This window comes from Phyllobates terribilis, unplaced genomic scaffold (assembly GCF_046119375.1).
Source record: "Phyllobates terribilis strain yellow unplaced genomic scaffold, ASM4611937v1 Scaffold_5__5_contigs__length_657084704, whole genome shotgun sequence".
Taxonomy (NCBI): Eukaryota; Metazoa; Chordata; class Amphibia; order Anura; family Dendrobatidae; genus Phyllobates; species Phyllobates terribilis.
Genome location: NW_027362765.1, coordinates 243,796,117 through 243,814,245, shown reverse-complemented (window position 1 = coordinate 243,814,245; position 18,129 = coordinate 243,796,117). Strand labels below are relative to the sequence as shown.

Below are 18,129 nucleotides of genomic sequence, written 5' to 3'. Positions count from 1 at the left end.
GTCTATATTCTGTGCCCACTCACACTTTTCTTTCCCCTTACTGTCTCCTTACACTATTCCCCTCAATAGTCTCCTTACACGTTTCCCCCTACATCCTCATATTTTTTCCTCACACATCCCCCCAACTCCCCATACTGTGTCTGTACACATCCCATCACCCTCGCTTCCCATACTGTGTCTGCACACATTTTTCCCCACGCTACCAATAATGTGTCTGCACCCAACCCCACTCGCTCCCCACAGATTAAATCTCCCCCTTCAAACTGAATAAATCCCCCCCTCCACACTGAATAAATATCCCCCCTCCACACTGAATAAATAGCCCCCCTGCACAATGAATAAATATCCCCCCTGTACAATGAATAAATATCCCCCCTGCACAATTAATAAATAGCCCCTGCACAATTAATAAATAGCCCCCTGCACAATTAATAAATATCCCCTGCACAATTAATAAATATGCCCCCTGCACAATTAATAGCTCCCCTGCACAATTAATAAATAGCCCTCTGCACAATTAATAAATAGCCCCCCTACACAATTAATAAATAGCGCCCCTGCACAATTAATAAATAGCCCCCCTGCACAATTAATAAATAGCCCCTGCACAATTAATAAATCCCCCCTCCACACTGAATAAATAGCTCCCTGCACAATTAATAAATAGCCCCCATGCACAATTAACAGCCCCCTGCACAATTAATAAATAGCCCCCTGCACAATTAGTAAATAGCCCCCTGCACAATTAATAAATAGCCCCCTGCGCAATTAATAAATTCCCCCTCCACACTGAATAAATAGCTCCCTGCACAATTAATAAATAGCCCCCTGCACAATTAATATCCCCCTGCACAATTAATGAATAGCCCCCCCTGCACAATTAATAAATAGCCCCCTGCACAATTAATAGCCCCTGCATAATTAATAAATAGCCCCCTGCACAATTAATAAATATCCCTTCCCCCAGGCTGAAACTTCGGTATCTTCAACTCCATAGCCACAGGAGCACTTACCACCAATGGTCTTCTCTCTTCTGGTTGCCGGCGAGTGACGTCAGCTGCGCGATCACACGACCTGACCACACTGCTGACATCGCTCTAAGCCGACGGTCACGGTCAGAGCTTCAATCGTACTCACGTCTAAAAGACGCAAGTACAATTGAATGCTGAGCCGGCATGCTGCAGCTTCTCTAAGCAGGCTGTCAGGTTGACAGCCTGCTCAGAAAACGGCCGAATCCTGGTCCGAGGGAGGCGGCAGAATGCGCCCCCCCCTGCCGGCTGTTCCTCCCCCCCAGATACGCCTCTGGTGTTACTTGTAATACTGCCTGTGATGATAACAAGATTGCTGAAAAGTATTCTGTAAAAATCAGAAAATAAGAGTCTAAAATAGCCCAGTATGACAATTGTTAGATCGTTCACTGACCTGCCTCCTATTTTACCTAGCCCCGCACTACTAGATGAAGTATGTAAAATAGCAGGCAGGTCAGTGAAGGCACAGTGAGCTGTCATAAGAGCATACAGATGAATATGTAAGCAGAGCACCAGATAGAGCGCCCCCCCACAGGCCGCCCCGAAGCACGAGCATATCATTATCTCCAAACTGAAAGTAAAGATTATACAAGAACCACAGGATGGATTTCATAAATCAAGGTATCATATTGATCAATTAATTAATTATGTAGTTTACTGGGTACAATCCTGCTGACAGGTGCGCTTTAATATATACGACCTGTACGTATAAACTAAATGGAAGCCACAGAGTACTGTTGTAAAGAAATTTATGAACTAACATATGCACTTATTAACTGTACATTGTAAAAAGGGAATTTGTCAGTAGGATCAACCCTCCTAAGCTGTCTAAATGGGCATGTAAGTCATAGAAAGCTGAATAAAATAATACCTTGATATCTGTGATCTGATGTCTTATTGCAGAGAAATACATGTTTTTCTAATATGTAAATGAGCTGTTCAGGACTATGGACCGGACACTGATCTCCCTGAGAATCTGCCTCCAAAGTTTATTTTTAATAAAAGGGGGAGTTACCAGTGTGATATGTAATGGCCGCTCTTTGCTCTCCTGATCTCACTGCAGAGCTGTGTGTGATTATACCTGACACATCTGCAGGTTCCTCTCAGCTTCAGCTTCCAGCTCATAGATAACCAGTGTTGCAATACAGCAGAGCTGTTAGAGCTGCAGCAAATGTGTTTGTAAGGAAACAAAGTTCAGTTCTACTGTTCTGTGTTAGTTACACTCACTGGTAATGCCCCCTTTTATTAAAAATTATCTCTGGATGCAGATTCTCATAGTTCTAAGCTGCTCATTTACATATAAGAAACACATGTATATCCCCAGAATAAGGCATTGGATCGCAGATATCAAAGTATCATTTTTCATAATTCAGCTTCCTATGACCTACATGCCCATATAAACTACTTAGGAGGATTGATCCAACGCACAGATTCCCTTTAATGAAATAGCATTCTATGGTAATGAGCCAGTTTCATAAAGGGCCAGCAGCAATCATAACTTTTATACACAATATCTACCCATACATCATGTCTTTTTAACCATTATCTCTCTTCATGGTGTAGTGGTGAAAGAAGTGGTGTCTGTTCTACCTGTGATAGCCGATCAGCAACTGCTCCTTGCAGAAAAGAGTGGAAAGATTCCACATTGCGTTACATGTGCCGTGGTTGGAAATGGAGGGATTCTCAATGCATCTCGAATGGGAAAAGAGATTGATTCACATGACTATGTTTTCCGGTAAGTTCCATGAAATAAATGAAGCACCCGTATTTGGGCTAAGGTCACATTTTTTACCAATATGATCTATTCATGTATATCTACTGTATAATTCCAGAAGATCATTTTTACTGGATTACTGCTTGCCTACAGAGGTAACATTTTACAGAAACATCCATGAACTTTGGAATGAAGTTGAAGGGACAATAAAATTACCTTTATTAGGGCCCTTCTTATAGTCCATGAACTCTGATAATATGGCACAGAACTACAAAATACTCTGAAATCTCCCAAAACCAAAAGTCTAAGCATAGGTAATAAGATTTCACTAAATTTTGTAGCATTTTGGGCTGTTGTCATTGAGGTTCTCTGCTCTTAGACTGGTGTTATGCACAGCAGCGCATGAGTGATCAAACAACTTTTCTTTTTTTTCCAAGCTATGTGTGACATGCAGAAGTAGCGCTGTGGCAGAGTGTGACATGCAGAAGTAGTGCTGTTGCTTTAAAAGCATTTAGCAACTATTCGAAGTAACACAAGCACATGAGACAGGAAGTGTTGTGCTCCAGAACCATCCAGCAACTAGAGGGGTTAACAGTCACAGGAGCAGGGGAGTGTTTTAGGAGAGCCCCAGGGGGATTGTGGGGAAGTTGTTTACTGTCTGGCTGGAGCTGAAGAGAAAGGTGGTGTGTGTGTTCTTTATCTCACAGAAGCGCCCCTGCAAGTGAAAAGGATGCCAGTCATGAGTGAAGCTAAGCACAGGTCAGGTAGAGTTCCTGAACTAGCAGTGCAAAGTATTGTCAGGCGGAAAGATGAGGACTGAAAGAAATGGTGTCACAGGGATCATCTCCCTCAGCAAACCCTCCCCCCTCCTCCATCTCACTGTGCTGTAAAGAATGATGTGTTCATTAATGTGCCTGTGCATTAGAACTGTGCTGTCCTGCACTACTGGGAAGACTGTGAATTGCTGTGCTGCTAAGGAAACTGTACTGTTTGTCACTGGAGCCTGTTGCTCATAAGACTTAACTTGAACTGGATGTGCGGCTTCTTATTAAATGCTACTGTTCTACCATTTATGAGGACTCTTGTCAAGTGTGTCTGGTCAGCAAGCAAAACAACCTACGTGTCTGTGCCTGAGGGTCAATACCCCTGTGTGCCTGAGAGAAGTTGCAGCACATGGTCTATCGTCGCCCTGAGTAACGGTTCCCTCAGGATTCCAAAGAATTCATGTAACCTGTCTCGCCCCTATCGGAACCTAGCGGCGTGCGTGTAACATATGACACAACCACTTTTCAAGCAGTCCACCAGAGTTAGGTTGCATTTAACGTGACTGTTGGCTTTTGGCCATACAGCAAAGTTGCTGTGGTTCTCTGGGAGACCCCTGCTTACCACAGCCTTCGCTACATGGGTCCTTGTTCTACACCACTACCTTTCACAGATGTCCAACTATGCACATTTCCAAACATGCACATTTCCAAACGTGCAGCCTGCAGATTGCAAAATACTCTGTACAACAGGAGACTCAGGCCACACATAATTCTAATCCAAGCCTTTGCTAAACAGACAGTACCTCTTTCTAAGGCCGGGGTCACACGACCGTATATTCTCTCTGAGAGAATCGGGCTGATTATAAAATAACACTAGGCTCAAACTCTGTCAGTAGGGATATATAGAGGAGGGAACCTGGGTTACATACGGTTGGGCTATTTACGATAGGGCTATATACAGGAAGGTACCTCGGCTACATACAGTACGGCTATGTACCTGGGCTATATACAGGAGGGTACCTGAGCTCTATACAATAGGGCTATATACAGGTGGGTACCTGAGCTCTATACAGTAGGGCTATATACAGGATGGTACCTGGGCGAAAAACAGTAGGGCTATATAGAGGAAGGTACCTGGTCTATATACGGTTGAGCTATACACGGTAGGGCTATATACAGGAGGGTACATGGGCAATATACAGTAGATTAGGGAACCTGGGTTATATACAGTAGGGCAATATACAGTAGGGTACCTGGGCTATATAAAGTAAGGCTATATACAGAAGAGTACCTAGGCTATATTTAGGAGAGTACAAGGGCAGGGCTATATACATTAGGGTACCTGGGCTATATACAGTAGGGCTATATACAGGAGGGTACTTGGGTTATATATAGTAGGGCTATATACATGAGGGTACTTGACTTCTATACAGTAGGGTAACTGGGTTATATACAGTAAAGCTATAAACAGGAGGGTTGCTGGGCTATGTATAGTAGGGCTATATATAGGAGGGTACCTGGGTAATATACATTAGGGTACCTAAGCTATATACAGTAGGGCTATATATAGGAGGATACCTGGGCTATATACAGTAGAATCCCTGAGATATATACAGTTGGGCTATATACGGTAGGGTACCTGGGTTATGTATAGTAGGGCTATAAACAGGAGGGTACCTGGACTATATACCTTAGGGCTATATACAGGAGGGTAAGTGGGTTATATACAGTAGGGCTATATACAGGAAAGCACCTGGGTTATATACATTAGGGTACCTGGGCTATATACAGTAGGGCTATACACAGGACGGTACATGGGTAATATATAGAAGGGTTCCTGAGCTTGGTACCTGGGCTATATATAGGTGGGTGCCTGAGCTCTATACAGTAGGGCCATATATAGGAGGGTACCTTGGTTATATACAGCATGGTACCTGGGCTTCATACAGTGTGGCTATATACAGGAGGGTACCTGGGTTATCTACAGTAGGGCTGTTTATAGGGGGGTACCTGGGCTATATACAGTACGGTACCTGGGTAATATACAGTAGGGCTATATATTGAAGGGTACCTGGGCTATATTCAGGACGGTACCTGAGCTATATACAGGTGGGTACTTGAGCTTCATACAGTAGGGCTATATACTGGAGGGTACCTGGGAGATATACAGGGGATACCTGGGCTATAATAGTAAGGTACCTGGGTTATAAACAGTAGGGTACCTGGGCTATATACATCAGGGCTATATACAGTAGAGTACCTGGGTTATATACACGAGGGTTATATACAGGAGGGTACCTGGGCTATAAGAGGAAGGTACCTGGGCTATATACAGAAGAGTAACTGGGCTATATACAGTAGGGCTATATACAGGAGAGTATCTGACCTCTATACAGTAGGGCTATATACAGGAGGGTACCTGGGCTATATACAGTAGGGCTATATACAGCAGGTACCTGAATTTTATATACATGAGGGTTACATACAGGAGGGTACCTGGGCTATATACAGTAAAGCTATATACAGGAGGGTACCTGGGCTATATACAGTAGAGCTATATACAGGAGGGGACCTGGGCTATATACAGTAGAGCTATATACAGGAGGGGACCTGTGCTATATACAGTAGTGCTATATACAGGAGGGTACCTGAACTATATACAGTAGGGTATCTGAGCTATATACAGGACAGTATCTGGGATATATAAAGGAGGGAACCTGGACTATATACAGTAGGGTACTTGAGCTACAGTGGGGGAAATAAGTATTTGATCCCTTGCTGTTTTTGTAAGTTTGCCCACTAACAAAGACATGAACAGTCTATAATTTTAAGGGTAGGTTAATTTTAACATTGATAGATAGAAAATCCCAAAAAGATCAAGAAAATCACATTGTATAAATTAGATAAAAAATTTTTTTGCATTTTGCAGTGAGAAATAAGTATTTGATCCCCAACAAACCATTATGAGTTCTGGCTAGTGTTGAGCATTCCGATACTGAAATATCGGGTATCGGCCGATATTCGCGGTATCGGAATTCCGATACTTAATTCCGATACTTTTACAATATCGAATACCGGAATCGGAAGTTCCCATAATCCCTGCGCTCTGCAGTGTCTCTGAAGTATGACAAGCTGGATGGCAGCGCTCAGCTGAGATCCAGCCTGTCATCAGAATGCCATCCCAGCGTGGGAGAATTCTCCTGATTGTTTAAAAGCCGGCGGGCGGTAAAAAGCCGCCGGCTTTTAAACAATCACACGGCCCCATACTGCTTCCCGGCAGCCTCCCACCTCGATCCTCCGCTCCTCTCGCCACCTCCAATCCCAATCGTAAGTTAGGACCGGGCGGGGAGCACAGCACCAAGGAGCGGGGAGCGAAGGACCCGGGCGGGGAAGCCAGCAGTGAAAAGACTTCACCGCCGGCTTTCCCGTTCTGTGCTGTGCTTTCCCGCCGGTTATTTCAAATGAACAGCTGAGGTATCAGGTGATGCTGATCAGCTGTTCATTTGAAGTAGCCGCGGTGCCCTCAGAGGGTTCACGTGAGTTCATGCTTGACTTCATTGCATGAACTCACATGAACTTTCCCACGGCCACACAGGTCAGCCTCACCTCCCAGACCATCAGCCCGTCATGATTGGTGTCTGTGCGATGTCTGCGGGTGTGCGCGATGTCTGTGCGATGTGTGCGGGTGTGCGCGGTGTCTGTGCGATGTCTGCGAGTGTGTGCGGGTGTGCGCTGTGTCTGTGCGATGTGTGCGGGTGTGTGCGTGCAGGCAGACATAGGCCGATGTGACACTACTACTCCCATCGGCCTATGTCTGTCCCCCGTCCACTTGTGCCAGCAGGATCAGCTCGATGGGAGCAGTAGTTCCCATCAGCCTGATCCTGCTATTTAAATTGCCCTACGGTGTCCCCAATAAATGTTAAATACATGTCATTGGTGGCCAGTGGTTACCTACAATAAATTAGTTCATACATTACCTGTCCCCGCCGATCGCCACCTAAAATAAAGTAAAAAATAAAAAACTACACCTATACTCACCTAGACACCTAATTCCCCGAAGCCATCGATCTCCTGTATTAAAATATAAAATAATAAACCACAACCTTATCCTTACCCCTCCGTAGTAGTCCACGAGTGTCCCACGAAGATCTCCAGTTTAGAGCAGCCACATAGAATGTGACCGCTCTGAACCGCTGCTGCCGCTAGAATGACGGGGCCGTAAAGCAGCCCCGTCATTGCATAAGCGGGTTCACCGGAGTTCAGGCAGCGCTGCTCCGGTCAGCTCCTTTACGGCCCTGCTGTATCGTGAGAAATTCCCACGGTACAGCAGTGCCGTAAAGGAGGTCTCCGGAGCAGCGCTGACTGAATGCACTCCGGTGACCTCAGTCAGTGGCTCCCGCTGCCGGGAGCGGACGTGTTCCCGGCAGCGTGAGCTTACAGCAGCCATGCACAGCCGTCACCATCTCCAGATGTGACAGCTGTGCATGGGAGATCAGCGCAGGAACGTGGACAGGTAACTATTTTTTTTTTTTAGTAAACTAAGAATTAAATAAAATGGTGTGTTTTATTTCAAATAAATTATTTTTTTCTGGGTGTAGTGTGTGTTTTTTCTTTTTAACACTTTGTAGGTTAGTAATGGGGGTGTCTTATAGATGCCCATCATTACTAACCTGGGCTTCATGGCAGCTGGCGCTGACATGAACCCCAGCCCTATTACCCCCTGCGACCGCACCAGGGCAGCGTGGAAGAGCGAGGCTAAGTGCCAGAGTTGGCGCATCCTATGGATGCGCCATTTCTGGGGCGGCTGACGGCTGGTGTTTATAGCCTGGGAGGGGGCCAATATTCATGGCACCCTTCCTGGGCTATTAATATCAGCCCCCAGCTGTCTGCCTAGCCTTTGCTAGCTATTAAAATAGGGGGGACCCCACGTCATTTTTTTGGGGGGGTCCCCCATTTTAATAGCTAGTAAAGGCTAGGTATTCAGCTGGGGGCTCATATTAGTAGCCTGGGAAGCTCCGTGGGTATTACCCCCTTCCCAGGCTTCAAACATCTGCCCCAGTCGTCTGCTTAACCTCCGCTAGAGACTAAAATTAAGGGGAACCCCACGCCAATTTTTTTTTAAATAAATCCTTTATTTTAACATTAAATGACAAGTACAGTAATCAACACTGTCACTGTACTTCATATATATGTGACTGACATGTTTCTATCTATCTAATCTATGTATGATTCTCTATTCCTTCTATTCTAAATTGTCGGGTACAGATGCTGAATTGCCGGCCGGCTTTCTTAAAGAGACGGTGCATGAAAACACTATTATTGTTTTAAATAAATCCTTTACACTAAATGACAAGTACAGTAACCAACACTGTCACTGTACTTCATATATATGTGACTGACATGTTTCTATCTATATAATCTATGTGTGATGCTCTATCTTTCTGTTCTAAATTGTCGGGTACCGCTGCTGAATTGCCGGCCGGCTTTTTTAAAGAGACGGTGCATGAAAACACTATTATTTTTTTTAATAAATCCTTTACACTAAATGACAAGTACAGTAAGCAACACTGTCACTGTACTTCATATATATGTGACTGACATGTTTCTATCTATCTAATCTATGTGTGGTGCTCTATTCTTTCTGTTGTAAATTGTCGGGTACCGGTGTATGCCGCTGATGAATTGCCGGCTTTTCGCATAATACATTCTACATTATTCTTAGTTGTTTTACTTCATGTAGAATTAACCTACAAGGAAAGAAAGGGTTTATTTTCATTCCGATATTAGTGTCCCATTGACTTGCATTGGTTTCCGGTATCGGAATTGGCGATATCCGATACTTTTTGAATATCGGTCCGATCCAATCCGATACGATATTTCCTGATATCGGAAGGTATCGCTCAACACTAGTTCTGGCTCCTACAGACCAGTTAGACCAGGGGTCCCAAATTCGGCTGGGTATATGGGCCGCACATGGAAAATATTTGAATTTGGGGGGCCGCATTCTTTGTTCAATATGACATTTTTAGTGATACCATTTTTTTTGTATACACCTTTTGAACATTTTTGCCGTGCTTATTTTTTTATAGCTTGAGTCGTTATGGATGTGGCGATAATAAACGTGCACTTTTTTGTGTTTACTTTAGTTTACATATAAAACAGCATTTTTAGTGCCCAATATTTTTTTATGCGTTATTTTTATTTTTTTGATTTTTACAATTTTGTTTCCCCCAATTGGCCACATACAGTAATATTGTCTTACAATTAGTATCATATAGTAATAATGGCAAACATCTTGTAGTAATGTTCCCCATCCAAGTCCCCATCTTGTACTAATGTGCCCCATCCAGGTCCCCATCCTGTGGCTATGTGCCCCATCCAGGTCCACATCTTGTGGCTATGTGCTCCATCCAGGTCTCCATCTTGTGGCTATGTACCCCATCCAGGTCCCCATCCTGTGGCTATGTGCCCCATCCAGGTCCCCATCCTGTGGCTATGTGCCCCATCCATGTCCCCATCTTGTGGCTATGTACCCCATCCAGGTCCCCATCCTGTGGCTATTTGCCCCATCCAGATCCCCATCTTGTGGCTATGTGCCCCATCCAGGTCCCCATCCTGTGGCAATGTTCCCGATCCAGGTCCCCATCTTGTGGCTATGTGCCCCATCCAGGTCCCCATCTTGTGGCAATGTTCCCCATCCTGGCCCCCATCTTGTGGCTATGTGCCCCATCCAGGTCCCCATCTTGTGGCTATGTGCCCCATCCAAGTCACCATCTTGTGGCTATGTGCCCCATCCAGGTCCCCATCTTGTGGCTCTGTGCCCCATCCAGGTCCCCATCTTGTGGCTATGTGCCCCATCCAGGTCCCCATCTTGTGGCTATGTGCCCCATCCAGGTCCCCATCTTGTGGCTATGTGCCCCATCCAAGTCACCATCTTGTGGCTATGTGCCCCATCCAGGTCCCCATCTTGTGGCTCTGTGCCCCATCCAGGTCCCCATCTTGTGGCTATGTGCCCCATCCAGGTCCCCATCTTGTGGCTATGTTTCCCTTCCAGGTCCCCATCTTGTGGCTATGTGCCCCATCCAGGTCCCCATCTTGTGGCTATGTGCTCCATCCAGGTCCCCATCTTGTGGCTATGTGCCCCATCCAGGTCCCCATCTTGTGGCTATGTGCCCCATCCAAGTCCCCATCTTGTGGCTTTGTGCCCCATCCAGGTCCCCATCCTGTGGCTATGTGCCCCATCCAGGCCCCCATCTTGTGGCTATGTGCCCCCTGTGCTGTTCTTCACACACATAAAATAGAAAAAAAAAGATGATTCTCACCTGTCCTCTGTTCCCTCGGCGTCCTTCCTGCAGATGTGGCCCGCAGGCACCACAGAGTCAGACCCCTTGACGATCCCGACTTGGTCCGGGAGGAGCCGCCAACAGCAGCGCTGCATTGCCACACAGAGACTGTCTCCCAGCACAGCATTTCCAATGCCAGCAGCCGGCCAATCAGAGTCCAGCAGCTGACATCTGCGTATGGCAATGACGTCATACTTGCTGCTCCGACACGCAGATATCAGCTGCTGACCTCTGATTGGCCAGCGGCTGGCATTGGAAATTCTGTGCTGGGAGACGGTCTCTGTGTGGCAATTCAGCGCTGCTGTCGGCGGCTCCTCCTGGACCTGGTCAGGATCATCAAGGGGTCTGTGCCTGCGGGCCGCATAAAGTAGCCTCAGGGGCCGCATGCGGCCCGCGTGTTTGAGACCCCTGAGTTAGACGCTCCTAATCAACTCATTACCTGCATTAAAGACAGCTGTCTTACATAGTCAACTGTATAAAAGACTCCTGTCCACAGACTCAATCAGTCAGACTCTAACCTCTACAACATGGGCAAGACCAAAGAGCTTTCTAAGGGACAAGATCATAGACCTGCACAAAGCTGGAATGGGCTACGAAACCATAAGTAATACGCTGCATGAGAAGGAGACAACTGTTGGTGCAATATTAAGAAAATGGAAGAAATATAAAATGACTGTGAATCGACATCGATCTGGGACACCATGCAAAATCTCACCTCGTGGGGTATCCTTGATCATCAGGAAGGTGAGAGATCAGCCTAAAACTACACGGGGGAACTTGTTAATGATCTCCAGGCAGCTGGGACCACAGTCACCAAGAAAACCACTGGTAAAACATTACGCCTTAAAGGTTTAAAATCCTGCAGTGCCCGCAAGGTCCCCCTGCTCAAGAAGGCACATGTGCAGGCCCGTCTGAAGTTTTCCAATGAACACCTGGATAATTCTCTGAGTTATTGGGAGAAGATGCTGTGGTCAGATGAGACAAAAATTGAGCTCTTTGGCATTAACTCAACTCGCCGTGTTTGGAGGAAGAAGAAGGATGAGTACAACCCTAAGAACATCGTCCCAACCATGAAGCAAGGTGGGGGAAACATCATACTTTGGGGGCGTTTTTCTGCAAAGGGGACATGACGACTGCACCGTACTGAAGGGAAGATGGATGGGGTCATGTATCGCGAGATTTTGGCCAACAACCTCCTTCCCTCAGTAAGAGCATTAAAGATGGGTCATGGCTGGGTCTTCCAGCAAGACAATTACCCTAAACATACAACCAAGGTAACAAAGGAGTGGCTCAAAAAGAAGCACAGTAAGGTCATGGAGTGGCCTAGCCAGTCTCCAGACCTTAATCCCATAGAAAACTTATGGAGGGAGTTGAAGCTCCGAGTCGCCAAGCGACAGCCTCAAAATCTTAATGATTTAGAGATGATCTGCAAAGAGGAGTGAACCAAAATTCCTCCTGACATGTGCGCAAACCTCATCATCAACTACAAAAAACGTCTGACTGCTGTGCTTGCCAACAAGGGTTTTGCCACCAATTATTAAGTGTTGTTTGCCAGAGGGATTAAACACTTATTTCTCACTGCAAAATGCCAAAAAAAAATTATCTAATTTATACAATGTGATTTTCTTGATTTTTTGGGGGGGGGGTTATTATATCTCTCAATGTTAAAATTAACCTACCTTTAAAATTATAGACTGTTCATGTCTATGTCAGCGGGGAAACTTACAAAAACAGCAAGGGATCAAATACTTATTTCTCCCACTGTATATACAGGACGGTATCTGGGATATATACAGGAGGGAACCTGGGCTATATACAGTAGGGTACCTGAGCTATATACAGGATGGTATCTGGGATATATACAGGAGGGAACCTAGGAAATATACAGTTGAGTACCTTGGCAATATACATCAGGGCTATATACAGGAGGTACTGGGGCAATATACATCAGGCCTATATACAGGAGGGAACCTGGGCTATATACAGTATGTTACATGCATGCCGCTAGATTCAGATAGGGCGAGACGGGTTTCATAAATTCGTTGGAATCCTGGGGGAACCGTTACTCAGGGCGTCCATAGGCTGCAGCTTCTCTCAGGCACACGATAGACTCAATTGCTGACCAGACACATCTGACAAGAGTCTTCATAACAGTTGAACAGTCACATTTATTATCACAGCACGGCCAATGCGTTGTAAGGCTTTTGAGCAACAAGCTCCAATAATAAACAGTCTTTTCCACAAGGCACAGTAAAAAGAATCTTTCTCTCATTAGCACAGTCCAGTACAAATCTATTATCTTTAGCAACACATCTCCATGCACCCATGTTCCATCTCTCTTGATCCCACTAAACAGTTTTCCCACCAGCAGTCCCCGGTCCACAGTGTCACAGGTTTTACCTTGGAATGCAGTGAGGTACGAGGGGGGGTTGAACAGAAGGATGAGTCCAGTCCTCAGACGTGGTGTGCTCTCCTTGCTCCTGCTAAATAACAGTTCACTCCTTTCTTCACTACTTTCTCCTGTAGTTACCACTCACAACCCGACGGCAGTGGTTGTAAGAGAGTGTCCCAGAACCCTAGTCAGCCTGGTGAAGAGGTCTGCATCTTTTAAGCTCACTCCCCAAGACAGGACTGACTCTACCCAGTCTCTCTGAGGCAGGCCTGGCCACTCCCCCCTAGCTGCACCCTGTTACACCCCCCCCCCCCCCCACCCGTTGCTGGATGCTAAACAACATCATGTGTGGTATCTACCCGTCATACTTTTCCCTCATTTTTGAATGTCGTCCTCGACATTTACCTTCTACCTGGTTACCTTAACCAGTCCCTTGGAGTTGTGGTAGCTCTCCAGTAACTATCCTCAGATAGTGTTCCTTCAATACTGCCCCTTTACTTAAAGACGAGGTGGTGGTTGGACAATGTGGACACTCTTTTTAGCACTTTACACATGCAACACATGTTTATCACAATTATTCTATCTATCTCATTTGTTGGTCTCCTGCAAGGAATAAACATTTGTAACAACATTTTGAACCAACAGTCACTTCTTCAGCCGGAGCTTTTCACAGCTAAACAATTTTATCAAATTCAAGTGCAATATATTTAAATACTGCAACAGTCTTTGGTAAAATACTTGACAACCACTATAACACATTTTCAATACATTCAATGTTCCTGAGAAGGTTTGTGCCATTTAAGAGCACAGTCCTTTTTCTCTTAAGGCACGAGGTCCTCGGTCCTTCTGGGTAAGAACCCTGGAACAGGAAAAGGGGACAGTCCTTTAAACAGGGGCAGAAACAATGTCTGTTTCTGATAAACTATTAAGGCACAGTCCATAAAGTGCAAATTTCCTGGACAAGATACGGCACAGTCCTTAAGTTGAGGGTGAGGGCTGCCCAACGTGCCCGCATATCCGGCAGAAAAGGGCACAACAGGTGCAAATAAAATATAAGGCAAACAAAAATAAATTTAGATTGTCCAGCTACTTCAGTAGTTCACTTCACACAAGGGCCTATGCAGCCCATCAGGGAAATGTTTCGTAACACAGTCCTGTTACTAAAACTGAAACAATGGCTTGTAGAGCATTAACAGCAGCAGGTTAGAGACCTGGAACCTGACCATTGTTTGGGATGGGGAACTCTCCCAGAACATGGTGTGCAACCAGCACAACTCTTAGTGGCTTAGAAATAAGGACCCAGGGGTTTTTTTTAGTCCATTTTCTCTTTCTTGTTTCCAGAAACCGGCGGCACTCCACATGAGATGTAGACTTGGCTGTGGCTCGCGTTGACAGTGGGGAGCTGTACTGGGGTCGGCTGGAACTCTGCTCTTCCGGCCCCGGCAGAGGTGGCCGCCCCCCTGAGAGGTTTTTTGTGGGGTCGGTCCGCTCTCTCGGTTAGGATGGGTCCCGAACCAGGGCCCAGTGGGGCTAGGGAAGAGCCCCCTTACCTGGCCTATTGCCCTTGGGTCCTCAGCGTCCAACCAGTCCTCGGGGTGGTACTCCTCCATCTCTACAATGCGGGACACTGATATGGCATACCAGCCCCGAGGTCCCCATATTTTTAAGAATTGTACCCAGTCTCCTGGCCAGAGACATCGGGTTCGTCCTAGGGCATAGTCCCTCACTACCGATCGTCGATTAACAAATACATCCAGATTATTACCCGGTTCCTGGATGAAACCTAACCCCTTGAGTTGATCAAAGTTAATGACTGTTCCTCGGACCATTCGGTCCTCCAGGTAGTCCTGTCCGGGGTACTCTCTTCAGTCTTTCGCAAATGCTTCCACCTTCCTTTTTTCTTGGTTAACCATGTCTCTCCACGAGGCCAGGCATTGTTGAAACTGTCGCTCCCTCTCCTCTGGGGATAGGGAAACATTAGGAATAACTTCAGCCTGGCCAGGCTGGATGGCCCCGGCAGCAAGTGGAAGGGGTGGGGCAGGTGTTGTAGGAGGGATAGGTGGCAGGGTAGGCACTGGTTTTTTATTACCAAAGCCTAGGGGAAGCTCGTATGGGTCCTGCTGTCTCCTGGCTCCCACTTTCTCACCTGCTCGGGCGACGACCATCAGGCTAATGTAGACCGGGCTCGGAGGTTTCCCCGAGTGGAGTATCATGAGAGATATTGGGGGGAACGTGGGAGCCAACGACTCGCTCCCTGGAAAGCTGGGCGCCGCCATCTTGTTTCCGGTCTCGGCCGGCAGTCCCGCCCCTCTTGCGAGAACGGAGGCCGGAACGGTCGTTGCAGCTGCGACGATACCTTCCTGGCCTGGACAGGCTCCTACCTTGGTCTGCGGTCCTTGGCGATCCGGTGCGATGGGCAGGGCCACGGTCCTGGTACTCGCGGACATCGGTGACTCCTCCGGTAAGTGTGGTGGTGAGAAGGGCATGGCACAGTGGGTGATACAGTGGTCACATTCCCCGCAGCCACCGGCAACTCCTCTGATGAATCCGTCACTGGAAGGGGTGGTGCTGAAGTGGGTGTTGCGGCGACAGTCGGAGCTTCCGACAGCTTCCACCCCCGGCCCGGGGGTGGTGAGATGGGTATTGGGTCCGGCGTCATACCTGAGGGTTCCGCTCCCGGTGTTGGAAGGACCCCTGTACCCCGGTAAGGCCGAGTGGCCGCATCCGGGCCCCGGCTGGGAGGATCCCCGTCCGTCCTCGCTGCGGGGAAGAGGACGCAGGTCTGCATCCTCTGTTTTCTCTCCTCCTGCTGAAGATCCAGGGGACACTGTGAACGCTGCGTGTTCCATGATGTGGAGCAGTGAGACACACGGTCCTCCTCGTTCGCTACTCCTGACAGGAATGGCGTTCTTTTGACTAGAGAAGCTATGGCTTACTTTTACTCCTCACCCTCTGGGACAGTACCTCACTGGCCATTGGTCCAACATCTTGGTCGGTGGGGTGTCTTTCCTCTGAGGACTACCTTCTCCAGTCTGTTCCACTGCAGGGGGCCTGGCCCTATTTGATGCTCTTTTATCCGACACTCCTACAAGATGGGATGTCCTTCTTCTTCCCCACCATGCTGTCGGCCGCCATTTTAGCAAAGACAGCCACCATTTTAATTGTGCCACATGTGCCAAATCTTGCATTTTTGCAGGTGCCTGGTTTTCTGTCTCTTATCTCCTATTTCTTCCTTTGCCCTTTTCACTGGTGTAGCAGAGTTGAATGAGGTGCTGTGCTGCTGTATTTTCCAGACACTTTGCCTCTTCTTCCTCTACACGCTAATTCCCGTGCAGAATTCCCCATACGGGCCACCAATGTTACACGCACGCCGCTAGGTTCAGATAGGGCGAGACGGGTTTCATGAATTCGTTGGAATCCTGGAGAAACCGTTACTAAGGGTGACCATAGGCTGCAGTGTGCACTTTAACACCTATTTGTGGTTCAGACATATGAAGTGTTTCTAACTTTTTGAGAGGGCATTTTGGTTATACCCCTCTTGATTGTCTGTATCGTTTTTTATAAGCTTCCTCCTCATGTGGTTGTCTATCTGTGGTGCCTTTTTTGGCTTACTACCAATATATTTGTTGCCATTGGAATTTTGTATGTTAATTTAATTTACATTAATAAAATTTATGATATTTTCAGATATTGTTCGTTATACGTTCTGCTTTCTTTTTGATTCGCTCTTTGAGGACGTTGAACAGTGCTATATTGTCCTTATTTATTTAATCTAACATGTATATGATCCTGGTGGTCAATTGTTCTGTCTGACAGTAGGTTGAAAGCAGAGCCGTTACATACAGTTAGGTCCATATATACTTGGACAGAGACAAAATTTTTCTAATTTTGGTTCTAGACATTACTACAATGAATTTTAAACCAAACAATTCAAACGCAGTTGAAGTTCAGACTTTCAGCTTTCATTTGAGGGTATCCACATTAAAATTGGATGAAGGGTTTAGGAGTTTCAGTTCTTTAACATGTGCCACCCTGTTTTTAAAGGGACCAAAAGTAATTGGACAGATTAAATAATTGTAAATAAAATGGTCATTTCTAGTACTTGGTTGAAAACCCTTTGTTGGCAATGACTTCCTGAAGTCTTGAACTCATGGACATCACCAGACGCTGTGTTTCCTCCTTTTTGATGCTCTGCCAGGCCTTCACTGCGGTGGTTTTCAGTTGCTGTTTGTTTGTGGGCCTTTCTGTCTGAAGTTTAGTCTTTAACAAGTGAAATGCATGCTCAATTGGGTTGAGATCGGGTGACTGACTTGGCCAGTCATGAATATTCCACTTCTTTGCTTTAATAAACTCCTGGGTTGCTCTGGCTTTATGTTTTGGGTCATTGTCCATCTGTAGCATGAAACAACGACCAATCAGTTTGGCTGCATTTGGCTGGATCTGAGCACACAGTATGGCTCTGAATACATCAGAATTCATTCGGCTGCTTCTGTCCTGTGTCACATCATCAATAAACACTAATGACCCAGCCATGCATGCCCAAGCCATCACACTGCCTCCGCCATGTTTTACAGATGATGAGCTGGATCATGAGCTGTACCACGCCTTCGCCATACTTTTCTCTTTCCATCATTCTGGTAGAGGTTGATCTTGGTTTCATCTGTCCAAAGAATGTTCTTCCAAAACTGTGCTGGATTTTTTAGATGTTTTTTAGCAAAGTCCAGTCTAGCCTTTTTCTTCTTGATGCTTATGAGTGGCTTGCACCATGCAGTGAACCTTCTGTATTTACTTTCATGCAGTCTTCTCTGTATGGTAGATTTGGATATTGATACGCCTACCTCCTGGAGAGTGTTGTTCACTTGGTTGGCTCTTGTGAAGGTGTTTCTCT

The 18,129-nt window shown here is 46.3% G+C and overlaps 1 protein-coding gene across 2 annotated transcripts in view; it reads left to right on the top strand.

The window, feature by feature from the left end:
- ST6GALNAC1 (ST6 N-acetylgalactosaminide alpha-2,6-sialyltransferase 1) overlaps positions 1–18,129 on the top strand; it is a 174,338-nt gene that overhangs the window by 105,295 nt on the left and 50,914 nt on the right. For both annotated transcript variants that reach the window (XM_073683962.1, XM_073683963.1), the window contains one exon: positions 2,592–2,763. In XM_073683962.1, coding sequence (XP_073540063.1) covers positions 2,592–2,763 — 172 coding nt within the window. The remainder of the gene's footprint in view (positions 1–2,591; positions 2,764–18,129) is intronic.